General features: G+C 38.6%; 1 protein-coding gene across 1 annotated transcript in view; it reads left to right on the forward strand.

The window, feature by feature from the left end:
- The window catches only part of LOC145999459 (uncharacterized), a 90,181-nt gene continuing 70,343 nt past the window's right edge, over window positions 1-19,838 (forward strand). The window contains exons 1-2 of the mRNA XM_083136421.1: window positions 1-242; window positions 2,302-2,978. Coding sequence (XP_082992547.1) covers window positions 162-242; window positions 2,302-2,978 — 758 coding nt within the window. The 5' untranslated portion in view covers window positions 1-161. The remainder of the gene's footprint in view (window positions 243-2,301; window positions 2,979-19,838) is intronic.

The following is a 19,838-nucleotide window of genomic DNA, read 5'->3' on the forward strand; positions in this document are numbered from 1 at the left end:
TTTACCCAAATTTTATATAGCTACCCAGTGTCATGTCCCAACCCTACCCTACTTATGACTTCAGTTTTCTTTATTCTAGGTTTCAGAGGATGACAGTTTGCCAAAGTTCGTATGCTATCCGTGCATAGACATGCCAGAGAATCTTGCAGGACTTCCATAACATGTCTTCTGACTCAAAAAACCTTCTCAATCAATACCCCTCATCTGCAGAAGAGAAACAGATTTGGGAGACGGGCTTTGAGGTAAAGTTAATTTTTTACTTGAATATGTTGTAATACAGCGTGTTTCAAAAAGAATATACGTATTACAAAGTATTATTTTGTCCAAACTATCGATCGCTGCACCCCGGCTCGGCTATTAGAGAAACAAATACATAGTCTAGTTTATATAATAGCCGCTAGATGTCAGTTGTGTTCTGTTTTGCTTGGTAACCGTCAGTTGTTTGAAATGGCTACTCCGCAGCAGAAATCATTTTGTGTTCTCGAGTTTGCGAAGTGCAATTCCGTGATTACAGTGCAAAAACGTTTCAGGTTGAGGTACCAAATTGATCCTCCGAATGGGTGGAACATTCGCAGATGGTATCGACAGTTTGTAGATACAGGATGTGTATGTAAAGGAAAGAGTCCTGGCCGCCCTCATGTTCCTGAAGAAAATGTTGCACGAATTCAAACTGCTTCCCAACGTAGCCCTTCAAAATCAACTCGTCGTGCCAGTCGGGAGTTACAACTTCCTACAACAACAATTTGGCGTGTTTTGAGACATCGGCTGGTTATTAAGCCGTACAAGGTACAGCTGTTACAAGCTCTGCGTCCTGATGACAAACGCAAACGTGTGGCATTTTGTAACGAGATTCTTGATGCTATTGACAATGACAACACTTTCTCACAACGCATCGTGTTTAGTGATGAAGCTGCGTTTCATGTCAGTGGTCAGGTAAACAAACATAATGTTCGCATTTGGGGCCTAGAGAACCCACATGCATTCATTGAACATGTACGAGATTCGCCCAAAGTGAATGTGTTTTGCGCGATATCCCGATCATCTGTTTACGGCCCATTCTTCTTTGATGGAAACACTGTTAACGGTCAGCAGTATCTCTCTATGTTACAAAACTGGTTGTTTCCGAGGCTGCACGAAGACGACTTCATTTTTCAACAAGACGGGGCACCCCCTCACTGGAGTCGCCAAGTGCGTGATTATCAGAATGAAACTCTACCGAACCGTTGGATTGGTCGTCAAGGAGCTGGCGACTTAGCATGTATCAGCTGGGCTCCATGGTCACCGGATTTGACACCCTGTGACTTCTTCCTGTGGGGTTTCATTAAAGACAATGTTTATGTACCACCACTCCCACAGAACCTGGAAGAGTTGAAGAACCGGATCCGTACTGCCGTAACATCAGTGACGAAGGACATGCTTGCCCAAATATGGGAGGAATTTGAGTATCGATGTGATATTGTTCGTGTCACTGCTGGAGGACATATTGAACATCTGTAATCTGAACTTGAGAGGTTCGTAAGTATGTGTGTCAAGTTTCATCTTCGTATGTCTTAAAGTTTAATAAATATATGCATGCGAAATACGTATATTCTTTTTGAAACACGCTGTACTAAAAAATAATCAAATCTTATTTGCTCTTGGTGTGGTAATAGATGCATTTCTAAGGAATAGAAAGTATTATTTTTGCGCCTGCTGTTACTAATAATGAAATCATGTATAGTTTCTTGAAGAAAGTTCTTGTGAATAAAATTGTATTTCTTTCTACTCTATTCTCTTGTATTTTCATTTGTGTGACGTGGACCGCATTGTAAAACTTATTGAAAATACATGAGGAATGGAATATATGTAACTAGAACAAAATATTGCCATGCTTAAAAAAAAATTTAAAATTCATGACATTTTACCATACATTGTTGATAAATGTCTGTGTTAATGCACTCATCATAATAAAATTATAATAATTAAGGCCACACCTAGAGTGGGTAATAGAAACACCACATTCAACTTTTCAGTTTTCTTACATGAGTGTTCATCAGGAACTTTGTACAGGGTGCGGCAAATAGATCTGATGGTTTGTAAGTAAAAGTAACGAACGTATTACACAACATTTGAACATGGTTATGTATTCAACACATTGGGGTACATGTGCCATTTAACAGCCAGTAGAAATTTTTTTTTACAACAAAGGCTTAGGTTTTGAAAATGACGACATCCAAACCACACCGCATAGGTTAAGAAATGATAGTATTTTTTAAATAAAAATTGTGATTTTAATCCACCCTCCTTGTGATTCTATTTCAGAAGTGGTCCTGGTCTCATGATAGTCAAGAAAATTTGGCTCCTCCAATGTCTGATACGGGTTTCTCTTCTGTGGAAGTGCTCATAAAGTCTGAAAGAGAAAGTGCTGATCCATTATTTTGTGAACAAACATCTGTGGAGAATGCGTGGCTTCCAGATGAGTCATGTGTCAGGACTGAAACTCCATCATTTGAGGAGCCTCCTGATATTGATATCTCTGTTGACATCAAACCATCTAATGAGTGCATACAGGATGCTTCTGTTGACAGCAAACCATCTAATCAGTGCATAGAGGATGCTTCTGTTGACATCAAACCATCTAATCAGTGCATACAGGCTGCTTCTGTTGACATCAAACCATCTAATCAGTGGATGCAGGATGCTTCTTTTGACAGCAAACTATCTAGTGAGTATATGAAAGAAATGTCAGTTTCTAAAGTGGAAAGTGTGAGTAGTGATAGTTGGATGTACTGTGAAGGCAAAACTCCGGAAGTTCCTAGTGGGCAAGATGTTCCCAAAAGTGAAGGATTTTATCCATGTGATCATGGACAATTTGATGAAAAAATGCCAGCTGAAGACAGTGACAATGGTGAATTAACTTTAAGTGAAGATAAAGACATGAAGTATACTGTAGAGAATCCTGATGAGGTGGAAGACGAAGTGGCAGATCCTGGAGAAAGGTAGGTGAAGGAAATTTTAGTACATGGATTGAAAATGAGCATGAGAGTGTTAAGGTTCAACATTGGATTCATGTAATTTCTGTATTGTGCCACCAGTGCTGCCCCAACGGTAGGAGCTCAGATGAGTTTTTTTTCCGAGGCGAGCCTCAGCAACTGGGCGGGTCGCAGGTGGCGGATAGCGAACGGCCATCAGATATGATGGTTAGCTGCGAATAAGGCAGTGCCGAATAAGCAGTCCCGGACCGAGGCGGCAGTGCTATCAGGGTCTGGGAGAGGTTGGTTTTTGGCAGGACCATCCTCAATAAAAACCCAGAAAAGCCCTTTTGATAGCACTGTGTCATGGCGAGAAAGTGCCGCCATTAAATAAGCACTGCCCCTGCTGCCTTGCAGGGAGGGGAGGGATCCCCAAAAGCTAAGGGAAGGTAACCCTAACAGAAAACCAAGGGTAGGGAGGACTCTTTAGGCATGGTGAAGCCAGCCTCCCTAGGGGAGTAAACCCCGAATAAAAATCCTGGTCCCCCAAGCTTGGGGGTTTGGCGTGGGACTGACCATTCTACCCAGTAAAAGCACCTATTGTTGAGAAGCCTTCAAATCAGAGAGCCGGACTGGAATATGTAAGACGAACTGGCAAGAATAAGGTTATGAGAGTAGGATCATGGAACGTATTATCTCTATACAGAACTGGAGCCCTAAGAAACCTTACCGAAGAGTTTAATAAATACAAGCTTGATATTCTTGCATTACAGGAAATTAGGTGGACTGGGAAGGATGTGTTGGAGCAGAAGGACACAGTAATATATTATAGCTGTGGAGAAAAACATGAGTTTGGAACAGGTTTTTTAATAAAGAAGAAGATGAAAAATCTAGTAATGGATTTTAAGGCAATAGATGATAGAACCTGCATTTTAAGAGTTAGGGGAAAGTTCCATAACTACAGTTTGATAACAACCCACGCACCAACAGAGGATAAATCTGAGGAAGAAAAGGATGCTTTCTATGATAAATTGGAGAGGGTTTACGATTCATGCCCCCAATATGATATCAAAATAATTCTTGGAGATTTTAATGCAAAGGTAGGCAGGGAAATCTGGGCTAAACCTGTGATAGGATCTCATAGCCTGCACCATGAGAGTAACAATAATGGAATAAAACTGATTGATTTTGCAAATAGGCATCAAATGATCATAACAGGCACCTTTTATCCTCACAAAGATATACATAAAGCAACATGGAGAACTCCAGATGGGAGATCAAGTAACCAGATAGACCATGTAATTTTAGATAGTAAACACAAATCAAGTATTTTAGATGTACGTAGTTTTAGGGGAGCAAATGTAGACACAGATCACTACCTGGTGATTACTAAGATCAAGAACAGAATATCATGTATACACAAAAGGCAAGAAAGTAAAATCACAAAATATGATATATATAAATTGAAGGAAAAAGACAGAAAGAAAACATATCAGCAAATGATTACTGACAGACTGAAAAACCTGGAAGATGGCGTGAACAACACTAATCCCAATGAAGAGTGGTGCAAAATACGAGATGTAATAATAAAAGTAGCAGATGAGGAAATAGGGGAAATGAAGAAACAAAACCGTAATGAATGGTTTGACGAGGAGTGCAAGGAGATAACCAAGCAGAAAGATGAAGCATACAGAAATATGATACAAAGTTATTTTACAAGAGCAAAGCTAGAAGTATATAGAGAACTGAGAAGGAAGGAAAAGAAAATACACAAGAGAAAGAAAAAAGAGAGTGTGGAAAGTAAAATGAGACAAGTGGAATCATTTAATGGAAAACGAGAGAGTAGAAGATTCTATAGAACTGTCAATGAAATGAGAGGATTCCAAACTGGAGCATATATATGTAAGGATAAAGACGGACGACTGTTAAGTAATGACCAGGATATTTTAATTAGATGGCAGGAACATTTTAATGAACTTTTGAATGAACAAAACCAGAATGGAAGCGGAATGGAGCAAGAACAGAATCAGCATACGGAAGAAGATCAGAATGTAACAAATCCCCAGCTTAATGAACAGGAAAAGCAGGGACCTAGCCTTGAAGAAGTTAAGAGTGCCATTGAGAAGCTGAAAAACAATAGAGCGCCAGGATCTGACAAAATAACAGCAGAGATGATGAAACTTCACGGAAGGGACTTCTTGAGAAGCATTCAAAATCTACTAGACAAAATATGGAAGGATGAAGAAATCCCATTACAATGGGAAGAAGGTATAATATACCCCATATATAAGAAGGGGGATCGCCTACAAACAGAAAACTATAGAGGCATCAGCAAACTTAACACCGGATACAAAATTCTCTCTAATATACTTTTCCGAAGGCTCTCCCCGTATGTAAATAAAATAATAGGTGACTACCAATGTGGCTTTAGAGAGGGAAAATCGACCTCAGACCACATACATACAATTCGACAGATATGCGCAAAGACAAAAGAATTTGGAATAAATACATATCACCTTTATATAGATTTTAAATCTGCGTATGATACCATACGAAGGAACGAGCTGATTGAAGCCATGAGGGAATTTAACATCCCACAGAAATTAGTAAATCTAGTAGAAGAGACTCTAAAAAAAGTGCGATGTAGAGTACAAATAAGAAATCAGCTATCTCAAGAATTCGAAACAAAGCAAGGATTGCGTCAAGGAGATGCCCTGTCATGTATGCTATTCAATATTGCACTAGAAAAGGCTGTCAGAGAATCAGGCATAGACACTAGAGGAACTATAATAAACAAGTCAGTGCAAATGATGGCATATGCAGATGATGTGGTTATAATAGCTAGAACAACAAGAGCACTGCGTGAAGCTGTAGCTAATCTCCTTACAGCAGCACAAAAAATGGGGCTTGCAGTAAATGCTGCTAAAACAAAATATATGGAAATAACCAAGGTGCATACTAGTACTACACATTTTGAAGTTAACGGGCACTCCTTTGAGAGAGTACAGGAATTTAAATATCTTGGAGTGTATATAACAGAAAAAGGAGATTCCCTGACAGAGATTCAACACAGAATAAGTATGGCAAATAGAAGTTACTTTGGACTTGGAAAACATATGAAGTCCCGGTATATCAGAAGGAAAACAAAAGTTAAGTTATATAAAACGTTAATAAGACCTATTTTAATGTATGGATGTGAATCATGGATTATAACTAAGAATGCTGAGACAATGATTGGAAGTTTTGAAAGGAAGATCCTGCGCAGGATCTATGGCCCTATATGTGAAAATGGATTTTGGAGAAGAAGATACAATAATGAACTATATCAACTCTACCAAGATATAGATATTGTGAAGGAAATTAAACTAATACGGTTAAGGTGGCTAGGACATATATACCGAATGCCAGATAACTCGATGTGCAAAAAGATAACGTTTATGCATATGGAGGGCAGGAGAAAAGTAGGAAGACCACCTTTAAGGTGGGTTGATTCGGTAGAAGAGGACCTAAGTATGCTGGGAGTTAGGAGTTGGAGAAGGAAGGCGCTGGATAGAGATGGATGGCGGAAGATTCTGAAGGAGGCCAAGGCCTGTGATGGGCTGTAGTGCCAGAAAAGAAGAAGAAGAAGAAGCCACCAGTGCTGCAGGGTTACATATAAGATTGTCCATGAGGGTCCACCCCACCATGTCAGATTAGAATGAAATTTGTTACATGATATTGTTAAACATATATAAGAATCCATATTTTTTTATTTTTGGAATATCCACTCTAGTTTGGAATTTATAGTCTTTTGAAATTTCCTGCCATTTGACCCCCCCCTTTTTTTTGTGAGATCAAGCCATGTATACAGTGGCATGTACAGGATTTTCGAAAGGGGAGGGGGAGTACATATACTTTTTTGGTTGTCCGCGATCCCAGGGTTGGCATTTTGCCTGGAACCCGGGTGATTTTTTTTTTTTTTTTTCAGATTAAACCCAGGCAAATCTGAATTTTTTTTTTCATTAAGTTTATAAATATATATATTTTGAAAATGAAATACATTTTTCCCTGATAGTAATATATTGAAATATTCAATTTTTATTGTTTTAGTTCACTGAGTCAAAAACTATTTAATGTTTTCTGTTAACATAGTTAAGAATTGACAATGAAGGTCTCACACCTTGAAATGATTAAACTAAAAACATACATAAGCCATGTCACAACAGACCATTGAGGGCCCAAGCCTACCTACCGACTGCCGGCCGCACTCCTACCTGATCCTACTCTGAGGTGGGAGATCATCCAACCAGTTACTGGGTGACGTGTGGTCAGCACAACGAATCCCCAGTTGTCATTGTAGGTTTTCATGACCAGGTTACGCTACTCATTCGTATCTGCCCAATTTAATCATGATGGTTAGTGTTCACCAGTCTGAAATCTCAGGAGAGAAACTGTTACATTTTCCTAAGGAGACTCAAACCTGCACATGTCCCATAGCTGGAGCCCAAAGCATGACCGCACAGCCACAGTGCGGGACAAATTATCTAAAATACTATGTTCTGAAAAAAAAATTGGCCAACAGTTTGATTCTACTCTTGCTGGATAGCGTAACACTTAATATATCTATGATCAGTTCCCAGGGTTGCGCATTGCAATACTATGCTGTTGATAGCTGTGACGGTTTAGTTGACCTCTGTTGTGGAGTGGTTGGCAGAGCATGCTGCAATGCCAAGGGTCCCTGGTTCGGACATGGATGTTTGTGTTTGTCCCAATGAGAATACAGAGAAAATAGAGTGAAAGATTGGGATACTACTGCTTAGGGGTATTACTTTTATTACAAATGTAAAGAAAAAAGTAGACAGGCTGTCTGACTGCCTGTGCAGAAGACCTGGGTTCGATGATCTAAGGTCAGAATTTTTCCAGTCTTGTCCCTGCATAAAGCAGCTTTGGAACTCACCCACCCTTAACCCTGACTTACACGGCATATATGATAGAACAATTTTACACGGGTGGTGCGGAGCCCATCTCGTTTTTTAACAATCAACATTAAATAAAATTATATTTCTCAAACTTTTTCCTTCTAAATGTTATGGTGGGGATTCTGGAATAAATACAAAAAAAACATGCATTCTTAAAAAAGTTATTTCAAAACCAAATAAACTGAAATATACTTTTATGTTTTCTTAAAAAAAATCACGGATTGGTGCCAGTTTTTCCATTTTTTCCCCGCTTCTCTAGTGATTTTATCATCAAATCTGATGCAAGCTAGCAAGAATCGAAACCTGTTTACGCCCATCACACCTTGTAAAATTTCAATTCCAGTGCCATCACGAGTCCAAGCTTCTGCTAGATTGATTTTAGATATCTTTTTGCCACCTAACAGGTAAAGAATACCAATGACTGCCAACATTTCCGCTCGGTTTGTTTCTTTCACATCTCTCTTGCCAATTTGTTGAAAGTTCCCCATTTTCGTCCCTTTTCTTGATATGCAAATTCGTATAATGAACAACCAAGTCAGTCATGTCCGTGTTTATAATTTTGTTCCAAGAGGATATTTCATCACTTACATCATCACAATTTTTGGGAAAAGGCAACAGTTTTTGAATTAGATTTTTGTTTGAAGTCGAGCAAATTTACTTCTTATTGGTTTTTTTGACCTTTCACCTTTTCCCCACGAACAGTTTTTGTTTTATAGATGATTTGTATGAAAAATTCACTCTCACCTTGCTCTGTAGCACAAGCTCCTTCCAAAGTAACTTCTTCTTCGTCCCCACATCAGGCTCATAATTACAATCTGAATCAGAATCATGGTCACTATGGTTTGTAATTTCTTTATCGTCACAATCAAAATCACAGTCATCCACATAATCTTTTTCATCCGATAATTATAGCAAAACTTGCCCATATTGATCAGGAGGCACTACATCATGGCGGCGTGACATAATTACAGGGGTGGCGCATAGAGTGCTACAATAAAGACAAGCGCACTCAACACTATGAATTATTGCACACGACTGACTTCCGATGAAGGTCAATGGTCGAGTCTCACTCAGAAGACGTTAGTAGGAGGGTAGAGGGTGGGGCAGCTCCCTCCTCTGTTGCTATGTGATTGTTGTTGCACTGAGTGCGTCATGCCATGCATTTAAGGGATAAGTGAATGGGTCCTGGGGGTGTAAAGGCAGCCGAAGTTTGTTTGTGATCACATCATCTCCAAATTGGCTGAGATCAAGAATAAGTTGGGCCCTACCCCCATATCCCCTGAATGTGCTTTCATAGCATGGTGCTATATGCACAGGGAACTTTACCTTTACATACTATACAACATACGGTAGCTGCACACACACTTTTAAATCTGCTTCAATACAGTTTGTTCATAGTTGTGTTTTCCCATTATTTTTGTGGATGTTTCAAGTTTTATTAAATATCTCCTCTGTGTATTAAACATGTCAAAATTATAAGGCTCAGATATTTAATTGTTTTGACTGATTTCATCCAAATGAAATACCGAATCTTTTCTCTAAAATATGTGGTTGCTATGAAACTAACAGTTCCCATGGACAAAACATTAGTGGCCCCCATTTGGATCCCTACATACATATGCACTATATTGTTAAAAAAATTATTTGTCAAGCCATAGTTAATATAAAATATTTATCTCTTTTCTTAATGTCCAAAAATGTAGTTTAGGCAGATATTTGAAAGTGGCATCAGAAGCTACCTCAGAATATGAAATATCTATTTTTCATCCACCACCTTAAAATGCTTTCAACAAATGCAAATGCAAAATAAAATCATTTCCTGGGTGTATCTATTTGCGACATGAATTTAAGCTTAAAAACTAAATTTGCTACAGATATGTGGTCTCAAAATTGGTGTCTTTTCCCCCCACCCTTCCTAAACCACACACTATATTTTTTAGTTTTTATTAGAAACTTCAAACTCAAGTAATGTCCTAACATAGCTAAGACTTGGTTTTCTTAATCTACGAAAATCTAATCTCAAATATTAGCATAACTTAAAGCTCTCGCAAGGCATGTTAAATCAGTCTCTTGTCCACCATCTTTAAACATGGTGACAAATTTTTCTCAAATACAATATGACACCAATCCTTTAAGTTATATTGTATCTCTAAAAATTTCAACCCAAAACCTTTACATTTATGGCAAAATGTATGTTTGCCATTTTACCACCACTCCTCTCCTAAACTATGAAATATAATTTTAAAAGTTTTACTGATAATTGCGGACCTACGAAATCTACAATGACTGAATTTAATTCCTTATACTTTGGGGAAAGAGCATGGTATAGAGCGTGCGTGTAACATGAGGAAAATCAGTTTTTGATTCACCATCTTGAAACACATTATTCAATTTCACTCACTGTAATACCATTGCAGTCTATTAAGTTTGCTAGCTGCAGAAACATGTTATCATAGTCACTAAATAGATGACTTGTCTTTCTTTGCCCATCCACCCCACCCATGCTCCTCCTAAATTGTGCATTATGTTTCGATACTTTTATTGTGAATTTACAGTGCAAGTAATGTCAGAATGCTCCTGAAAGTTTTATGCACACACCTCAAAATTGTAGTCTCTAAAAAGGTTTGAAAATGTCACAAATGGTCAAAATAAGAAAAAAGTATACATATGCATTGTATTTTGTATATAGAGCTCATAACCACAAATAAGATTTATCCTACATGGTCAAGGAACCAATTATATTCAATCAATGCACTGAACTGGAGGGAGGGGGTGGTCACTGTCTCAGTGCAAGGCATTGGAAAGAAAACAGAACATTTGCACACATACTAAATTTTGAGAAATCATTTGAAAAGTTTTTGGTTTAATTATACCACAGTTTACTTTATTCTACTTTTACGACATTTCAATAAAATTTACTCAATTCTCCTTTGTAACATTTTATACATGGAAAATTTATTGTAAAAGTTTACCGTCACAGAGGAAGCTTTGAGGCTTGCCCACATACGGAAGTGACTGATATCTAAAATGCTACCACATTTCAAAATTATAAGCTTTGTTCAATGTTTTATCTAAATATTTCAGGTCCTGTTGATTTCATATTTCTTGGATATATGTTCGTATTATTTCTGTTAAAAGTCTATTTCTAGCATGATTTGAGGGGCCTCCCTGATGGCACAGTGGTAGCATCATCGCCTTGTAATAGTGGGGTTCCAGGTTTGATACCCGGTGGAGGCACATAGTGGTTCGGATTCCACTTTAAACTGTAGGTCTAGTCCCGATTAGCTTTACTGTGCATAAGGTGGACCTAAAACACCAACTCAACTCAACTCTAGCATAATTTGAGAAATATATCCTGAAAAAACCCACTGCGACTTGTACCACATTAATTGTTTTGAGTATTATAAGCTTGACTAAGCCTTTATTTTACAAGTTTTCTCAAACTGTTGACAATTCTAGAACCTCACAATTATTTAAATCAATAATTTACAACATTTTCTGAAAAATAAAAAAAACATTTTGAGTGGGTTTTTCAAGGTGTGTTTTTCTGAAAGAACCCACGTGGGGAAAACTGGGCTGGTCCCACCTGAGCCAACCTTGTCCGACCCCCTTGAGGTTACACAGCAGTGTAAATATTTTGGTTGCCTGACTGTGGACTTGCATGAGATATAATGTGGCATTTCCCCTTATGCTATTTGATAGTTAAAATATTAAGTTTGATGCAGCATGCCTATCACCATGCCAGACAACAGAACTGTTAATATCACTTTTTAAGGAAAACTGTGCATACTCGAGATGAGATATCACATTGTGACATTACATGTATAGTTTTGAACACAGAAAGCGTGTTGCTGGTGAAGTCTTATGCGTTCTCGCAAGTTTTAATTTTGTGGACATTTATGTCATTTTATTTGATGTGTATATTTAATTTTACCTCATGATGAAACCTGTTTCCTTCTTTCTTCATGTGATGCTTCTAACCAAAATCTCATCAGAGAATTAAAACCACTTTAAGTATAGAAACCAACAATTTTCACACTTCATTTTGATTTAATTATTTTATTCTCAAACACACAGAGAATTTATATATTTATTATGCAAATGAAACATGAATGCCACTTTGGTTTATAATTTTAGTTAAAAAATCATTTTTTTTGTTTTTAGTAATAACTCTTGCAACCAGACTGAAGCTTATACCCTGAGTTTACAGTTTTTACCAGTAATTCCCTCTCCCATTCAAAAATTACTGATATAGAAGCAAGCATGGATCCAGACACTTACATACACACACACACACACAAACACACACACACAAACACACACACACACACACACACACACACACACACACACACACACACACACACACACACACACACACACACACACACACATATATATATCTGTGTGTGTGTGTGTGAGAGAGAGAGAGAAAGAGAAGGGAAGTGCTGCATGAATGACAGAGCACAGTGAACACTGAAATACATTGACCAATATGATCCACAATTTTTGAATTTTTGTTTCGGCACTTAATTTTTTAATTTCTATTTTTATATTTATTAAGAATATTAATGTTCAATCTTCCAGTAAAGAAGCATACACTCCAGACTCAAATTGTATTGAGTAACTGACAGTAAAATATTTTCCTTGGCACCCATTTGGTGTCAGTGCTGGGGGGTTATTACTTTTACCATGTGGGGGAATCAAAACTTAGCTTGTTGGCAACACTTGTGGGTTGAAATTTTGTCATTTGACATTTGAGGGTGTTTGCCCCCTAAAACAGTTTTTTTTTAGCTGAAACACAAAAACACATATTTCTTCCTTTGGGCCCCTCTATACACCTGCCAAGTTTCATGGAAATCGGAGGGAGACACTTAAATAAGCTCCCTTACAAATCGCGCACCTGTGCACACACTATATATATACAGGGTGTCTCATCTAATATTGCAACCTGAAATATTTCGTGAACAACAACAAATATTGAAAAACTGCTTTCGAAGATATATAGGTATGAGGTATGAGAGGGGCTCATGAAATTAGTGGACACAATATGTTCAACTACGTAAGAAAGTACGATTTTCAACAGAAACTTGGTTTTTTAATGGAAACCTCATTTTATTTTACAGCTCATTTGAAAGTACGAGAAATGTCTTTAAGAATGAAGTTTGTTACATTGAAATACGTCAAGTAGTTCTCAATAATTGTAACCTGAAGTTCAGCGTGAAGGTGCATTCTTCACTATGCCTGTCGGCAGAGCCAAGCCCAAATGTCATTGCGCATACAGCCTGCACTCATGTGCTGCATTTTTCCTACTCTCGCCACACATAAGTATCATACCGGCTTTTTCAGAGTCTGAAAATACTATTTTCTCAGCAACAGTTCTGACGTACGTACACTATCACAAACATCTTGTTAATTAGTGCACTTTGTTACGCCCTTGCTTTATTTGATAAATTTGATAAATCTATTTGAAGGAAAAAATGTATCAGCTGCAAGGTTTAAAAGTTGAAAACTTAAAGATTTGTCATGACCAAACATGAAGAGTTGATTGTTCCAATGTACTGATGGCGGAATGTTTAAAATTTATACTTCTTAATTAACAGTTATTTGTTAACTCAAATAATTTGTCAGAGTTTACTTATGTACAAACTACACATTTTTTTGTAACCCGCAGTTGGTGGAACGTAACAACTTTCCTAAGCACAACGCATAGTATGCTGAAGAGTAATATGTTTGTTAAGATACCTGAATGGCGTCAAAAGGGGGATATGCATGTTACGACACACGAATCAACTTGTGAGAATGTTTCTTTCAAGCGTCAACTTCACGTTACAATTACTTGAGAACTACTTGATGTATTTCAATGTAATAAACGTCATTCTTAATTAATTTTCCGTACTTTCAAATGAGCAGAAAATAAAACTAAGTTTGTGTTGAAAATCGTACTTCCTTACGTAGTTGAACGTATTGTGTCCACTAATTTCAGATTTTGGATCCGGGAGGATCTGGATCCGGATTTCGGATCTGTGAGGATCTGGATCTGGCCATCCCTAATATGGATACGGACTCCGAGTGGGATGAAGGAGAGCTTAACATTCCCTCTGTTATATCATCAGAATCTGATTCTGATGATATGTCACAAAGATGTTCCCCTTCCCCTCCTCCTGGTACATCCGACTGGCAACCCCCTTCCCAAACTGGTAGAACTGCTCCCAACCCCCAACCTTTCCTTGGGCAGACTGGACTGAGCTATAGTCATTTCAATGTAACTCTGCATTTCGCTCAATTCCGAAGCTTGAGACAGTGGCGTACAAGCCTTTCGTTTCAGGGATACCACTCATGTTACATTGGTCATATGACAATGTTGCAAATATTTTTCTGTTCCTTACATGCCAGCGATAATTTCTATGTGCATTTTGAACTTTTCATATCCTTTTTTTCGGGGTGGGGGGAGAAACACCATTTTTTTAAAAAAAAAAGTATTTTTCAGGGGATTTCCCCCCTTTCTTCTCCATATATACACCGAATGTGCATAAATTATACCGGGTGTCCGAGAAGTCTTTGTATGAAAACAAAAATTAACTGTATTCGCTATATGCAACATAGACATGAAAAAATGGTACCAAAATGTTCGGAAACTATTCAAGTTTTATTGGCAGTAGGAAAGAAATCAAAAAATCTCCCAGTGAGCACTCTTGGTAGCACGGAGTACATCTAGTCGAAATTCAACTTTTCGCCATGCATTAGCCAACATCAAAGGAGGGATTGATGTGATGACTTGGGTTATCCGTTGTTGCAGAGTTGCAAGATCGGATGCAGGAGTTCTGTAGACATTGTCTTTCACATAACTCCATAGAAAAAATCTAAAGGGGTTATGTCTGGAGATCGTTCAGGCCACGCCGTCGGTCCATCTCGACCAATCCATTTTCCAGGAAATGTCTGTTCAAGGTAGGAACGAACCTCCAGACTCCAATGTGGCGGTGCACCGTCTTGTTGAAAGATAACATCTGGGTGGTATTCTAGCAATTGAGGAACAGGAAACAATTGCAACATGTCGAGATACACTCCAGATGTTACGGTGTCCTCACAGAAAAAGAATGGTTCGATTATTCTGTCATGCAGCAGCGCGCACCAAACGTTCACCTTCGGGTTGCCCATGGTCGACTTCGTCACCTCATGAGGGGGCTCTTTACCCCAGATACGCACGATGTTTGAAACTGTCTCTGCACAGTTTTTTGTGACCTGCTCTCGTGAAACCAGAGGACACACTCAGGCTTTTTCTGATTTGTGTACATTTCCGGTTTGCTGGACACTGGCACTGCTACACTACTGCAACGGTACAGAAATCTGAAACAAAAAAAACTTGAATAGTTTCCGAACATTTTGGTACTATTTTTTCATGTCTATGTTGCATATAGCGGATACAGTTAATTTTTGTTTTCATACAAACACTTCTCGGACACCCGGTATATCGTCTGAATCTGTGATTCATTCTGCGTACAGCAGTATATCTTTCATATCTCTAGGGCATTTAGTTTCTGAGCTGTAGTCATTTCAATGTAACTCAGTGTTTCGCTCAATTCCGAAGCTTGAGACTGTGGCGTACAAGCCTTTCGTTTCAGGGGTACAACTCGCGTTACATTGGTCATATGACAATGATGCAAATATTTTTCTGTTTCTTGCATGTCAGCGATAATTTCTATGTGCATTTTGAACTTTTCAGATCCTTTTTTTCGGGGTGGGAGGAGAAACCCCATTTTTTTAAAAAAAAAGTTTTTCTGGGGATTTCCACCTTTCCCCCTCCATATATACGCCGAATGTGCATAAATTATATATTGTCTGAATCTGTGATTCATTCTGCATACAACGGTATATTGCTCATATCTCCAGGGCAAATAGTCTCTGAGCTAAAGTCATTTCAATGTACCGCTGCATTTTGAAGCTTGAATCAGTGGCATGCCGACCATTTCTTTTGGGGGTACAACTCACGTTACATTGGTCATATGATAATGTGTTCCTTACATGTAAGCGATCATTTCCATGTGCATGTCGACACTGTCGTATACTTTTTTCTTGGGGGAGGAGGGGGGACTCAATTTTTCCCCGAAATTTCGGAATTTTGAGAGAGCCCCCTCCTCCCGCCACATATACGCCGAATTTGCATAAATTTCATATAGTCTAAATCTCTGGTTCATTCCGCGTACAACGGTATATCACTCATCTCTCTAGGGCAATTAGTCTCCGATCTAAACTCATTTAATTGAAACTCTGCATTTTGCTCAAAATCGGCTCAAGACCAAGGGGGTTACATGTGAAAATGGCCTTGGGACACCAAAAGGTTAAACATCCCATTTTAGTCATTAAATTAATCATGCGTGATTGAGTGAATACATTTATATGGTCCTACATACACCTCATGCATTGCTGGTTTCCAGAAATCGACACACCATTCATAAACTTCTTGCTCTTTGAAGTACAGCAAAAGCAGGGTATTTTTCTTGGAACACTTCTTGCATACCTGGGCCTCCATGGTGATGTAGTGGGAACATTGTCACCTTGTAATCAAGGGTTCCTTGGTTCAGTACCTGGTGGATGCACATAGCATTTTGCGTTCCACTCTAAACTGTAAGTCCAGTCCCAATTAGCCCTATTATGCATAAAAAAGTAAAAGTGTAAAGTGCTCCCCTGTACTATGCACTACACCATGAAGGTGTACAGGGAGTTTGGAGTTAGGGCCTAACACTTCCTTGTCACCTTGTAATCAAAATTTCCTTGGTTCAATACCCGGTGGAGGCACACAGCATTTTGCGTTCCACTCTAAACTGTAGGTCCAGTCCCAATTAGCCCTATTATGCATAAAAAAGATAAAAGTGTAAAGCGCTCCCCTGTGCTATGCACCACACCATAAAGGTGTATAGGGAGTGTGGAGTTAGGGCGCCACACTTTCTTGTCACCTTGTAATCAAGGGTTCCTTGGTTCAATACCTGGTGAAGGCACACAGCATTTTGCGTTCCACTCTAAACTGTAGGTTCAGTCCCAATTAGCCCTATTATGTATAAGAAAGTGAAAGTGGTCCCCTGTGCTATTCACCATACCATAAAGGTGTATAGGGAGTGTGGAGTTAGGGCCCCACACTTTCTGGTCAACTTGTAATGTATGATTTCTTGGTTCAATACCCGGTGGAGGCACACAGCATTTTGCGTTCCACTCTAAACTGTAGGTCCAGTCCCAATTAGCCCTATTTTGCATAAAAAGGTAAAAGTGTAAAGTGCTCCCCTGTGCTATGCTCCACACCATAAAGGTGTATAGGGAGTGTGGAGTTAGGGCGCCACACTTTCTTGTCACCTTGTAATCAAGGGTTCCTTGGTTCAATACCTGGTGAAGGCACACAGCATTTTGCGTTCCACTCTAAACTGTAGGTTCAGTCCCAATTAGCCCTATTATGTATAAGAAAGTGAAAGTGTAAAGTGGTCCCCTGTGCTATTCACCATACCATAAAGGTGTATAGGGAGTGTGGAGTTAGGACCCCACACTTTCTGGTCACCTTGTAATGAATGATTCCTTGGTTCAATACCTGGTGGAAGCACACAGCATTTTGCGTTCCACTTTAAACTGTAAGTCCAGTCCCAATTAGCCCTATTATGCATAAAAAAAGTGAAAGTTTAAAGTGCTCCCCTGTTTTATGCACCACACAATGTAGGTGTATAGGGAGTGTGGAGTTAGGGCCCGACACTTTCTTGTTACCTTGTAATTAAAGGTTCCTTGGTTCAATACCTGGTGGAAGCACACAGCATTGTGCGTTTCACTCTGAACTGTAAGTCCAGTGCCATTTAACCCTATTATGTATAAAAAATGTAAAAGTGTAAAGTGCTCCCCTGTACTATGCACCCCACCATGAAGGTGTACAGGGAGTGTTGAGTTAGTGCTCCACACTTTCTTGTAACCTTGTAATCAAAACCCCTGGTATCGTAGCATGGTGCGCTAACCATTCTGCCATGGGGGCCGGCTATGATACCAAAGATTTTGAGTGTCTAGAATGGTCAAGAGAAGCAACTCATTTGCAAAGATTTGTCCTTTTCAAAAGTTTGTTCACCCTTTCTTGTAACAGGTTGGGGTCCAGCATAAGAATTCCATGTACATTTCAGAAAATGATGCACCCCCATGGGAAGCAGCTTGTAATTTCAAAGGCAGGGCTAAAGAGAAAGTGCTGCACCCAAATGTGACTTTGAAGGCAACTAACTGCCTGGTGGTCAATGTTCCGTGGAAATAATAGAAGCTATGCAGTGACGTTTTCAAAACCAGCATTATTATAATGCTAGGCTCATTCTGGAGTTCTTGGGAAAAGGAATGAATGTCGCTGTAGGAGGGAGTTTTGTTAATTTTCTTCTTGTGCTCTTACCCTTCTGTGTGACTGCTGTTTTTATTGCAAATGACAGAGAATAATGGACAGCAGGCATGTACAGAGCTGCCAAATGAGCATTAAATTTACAGATCTGTATTTGTGTATATTTTTACCTCGTCTTCCACCCTCCCTAGGTTAATCCAAACAATAAAAATATTGTTTACATTTGTATTTATTTTGCATTCCTTGTGCAAGCTGTACGCTATACGCACTACATACATTTTATTTTACACACTATAACTTTCTCTGGCAGAGACACTTATAATAATACACCGATTTTTTTTATGTATCTGCGATACATTAACAAAGCTTGCAACATTTCAAAAACTTCCTCTTTTTTTGCATCCTTTGAGGGTAGAAAGCAGTTCATATAAAATGCCACAGGACATTTTAAGTGATATAATGCTATATGAGAATAATTTAGGAGTATTTGATATCATTAATAGAATGTGATGTGGTGAGTTTTGTGATTCGGTGACTAGCCTTTGTTATTTTACTGGAATTAAACAAGTATCTTCTATGCAGTTTCCTGAACGGTGGAAAGTTACTGCTGTATGTCCAGTACCGAAATCCTCGGAGAACAGAAACATACAAAACCATCGTCCTATAGCTCTTTTATCTGCCCCTGCTAAAATATTTGAGCAAATCTTATATTGCCACATATATAACCATGTCAGAGAAACTTTTTCTGAATACCAGCATGGCTTTCTGCCCAACTGCTCAATAGAATCAAACCTTGGCGAGAAACTGCATTATATAAGCACGGTGCTAGATGATGGGGGGCAGGTGGATGTAATATACACTGATTTTTCCAAAGCCTTTGACACTGTAAATCATGATGTACTACTAAGTAAATTGGGCACTTTCAACTTTTCCCTTCCCCTCAGGAAACTTATGGCGTCATATTTAATGAATAGAAAACAATATATTTCGTATAAAGGCCACACATCCAGCGAATTTCTAGTACGTTCCGGAGTACCTCAAGGGTCGAACATAGGACCTCTTCTCTTTCTTCTATTAATCAACGATTTACCAGAGCATTTGATTAATTCTAGAAAACTGTTATTTGCAGACGACCTGAAATTCTTTCAAAGAATAAAAAATATTGAAGACTGTGTCTGTCTACAACAAGACATAAATAGGTTGAGTGCGTGGTGCTTGTGCAATGGTCTTTCTCTTAATGCAGCAAAATGCTATTCTGTTACTTACTCTAAACAAAAAACGATCTTAAATTTTCAATATAAACTTAATAATACCAATCTAAAAAAATCTGAAACAGCAAAGGACCTAGGAATATATTTTGACTCTAAGCTAACTTTCACTCACCATATTAACAAAGTAATAGGCACCGCTTACAAACTTATCGGGTTCATTATTAGAATGGGCAGAGACTTTCGAGACACCCAAACACTTAAGGTATTATATTACTCATTAGTGCGTTCAACACTTGAATTCGGGTCTGTTGTATGGAACACTGACAGTATAGTACAGACTACAAAAATAGAGCGAGTACAATCAAAGATGTTA

The sequence above is a fragment of the Lepisma saccharinum genome, chromosome 15 (assembly GCF_977018435.1).
Source record: "Lepisma saccharinum chromosome 15, izLepSacc3.1, whole genome shotgun sequence".
NCBI lineage: Eukaryota > Metazoa > Arthropoda > Insecta > Zygentoma > Lepismatidae > Lepisma > Lepisma saccharinum.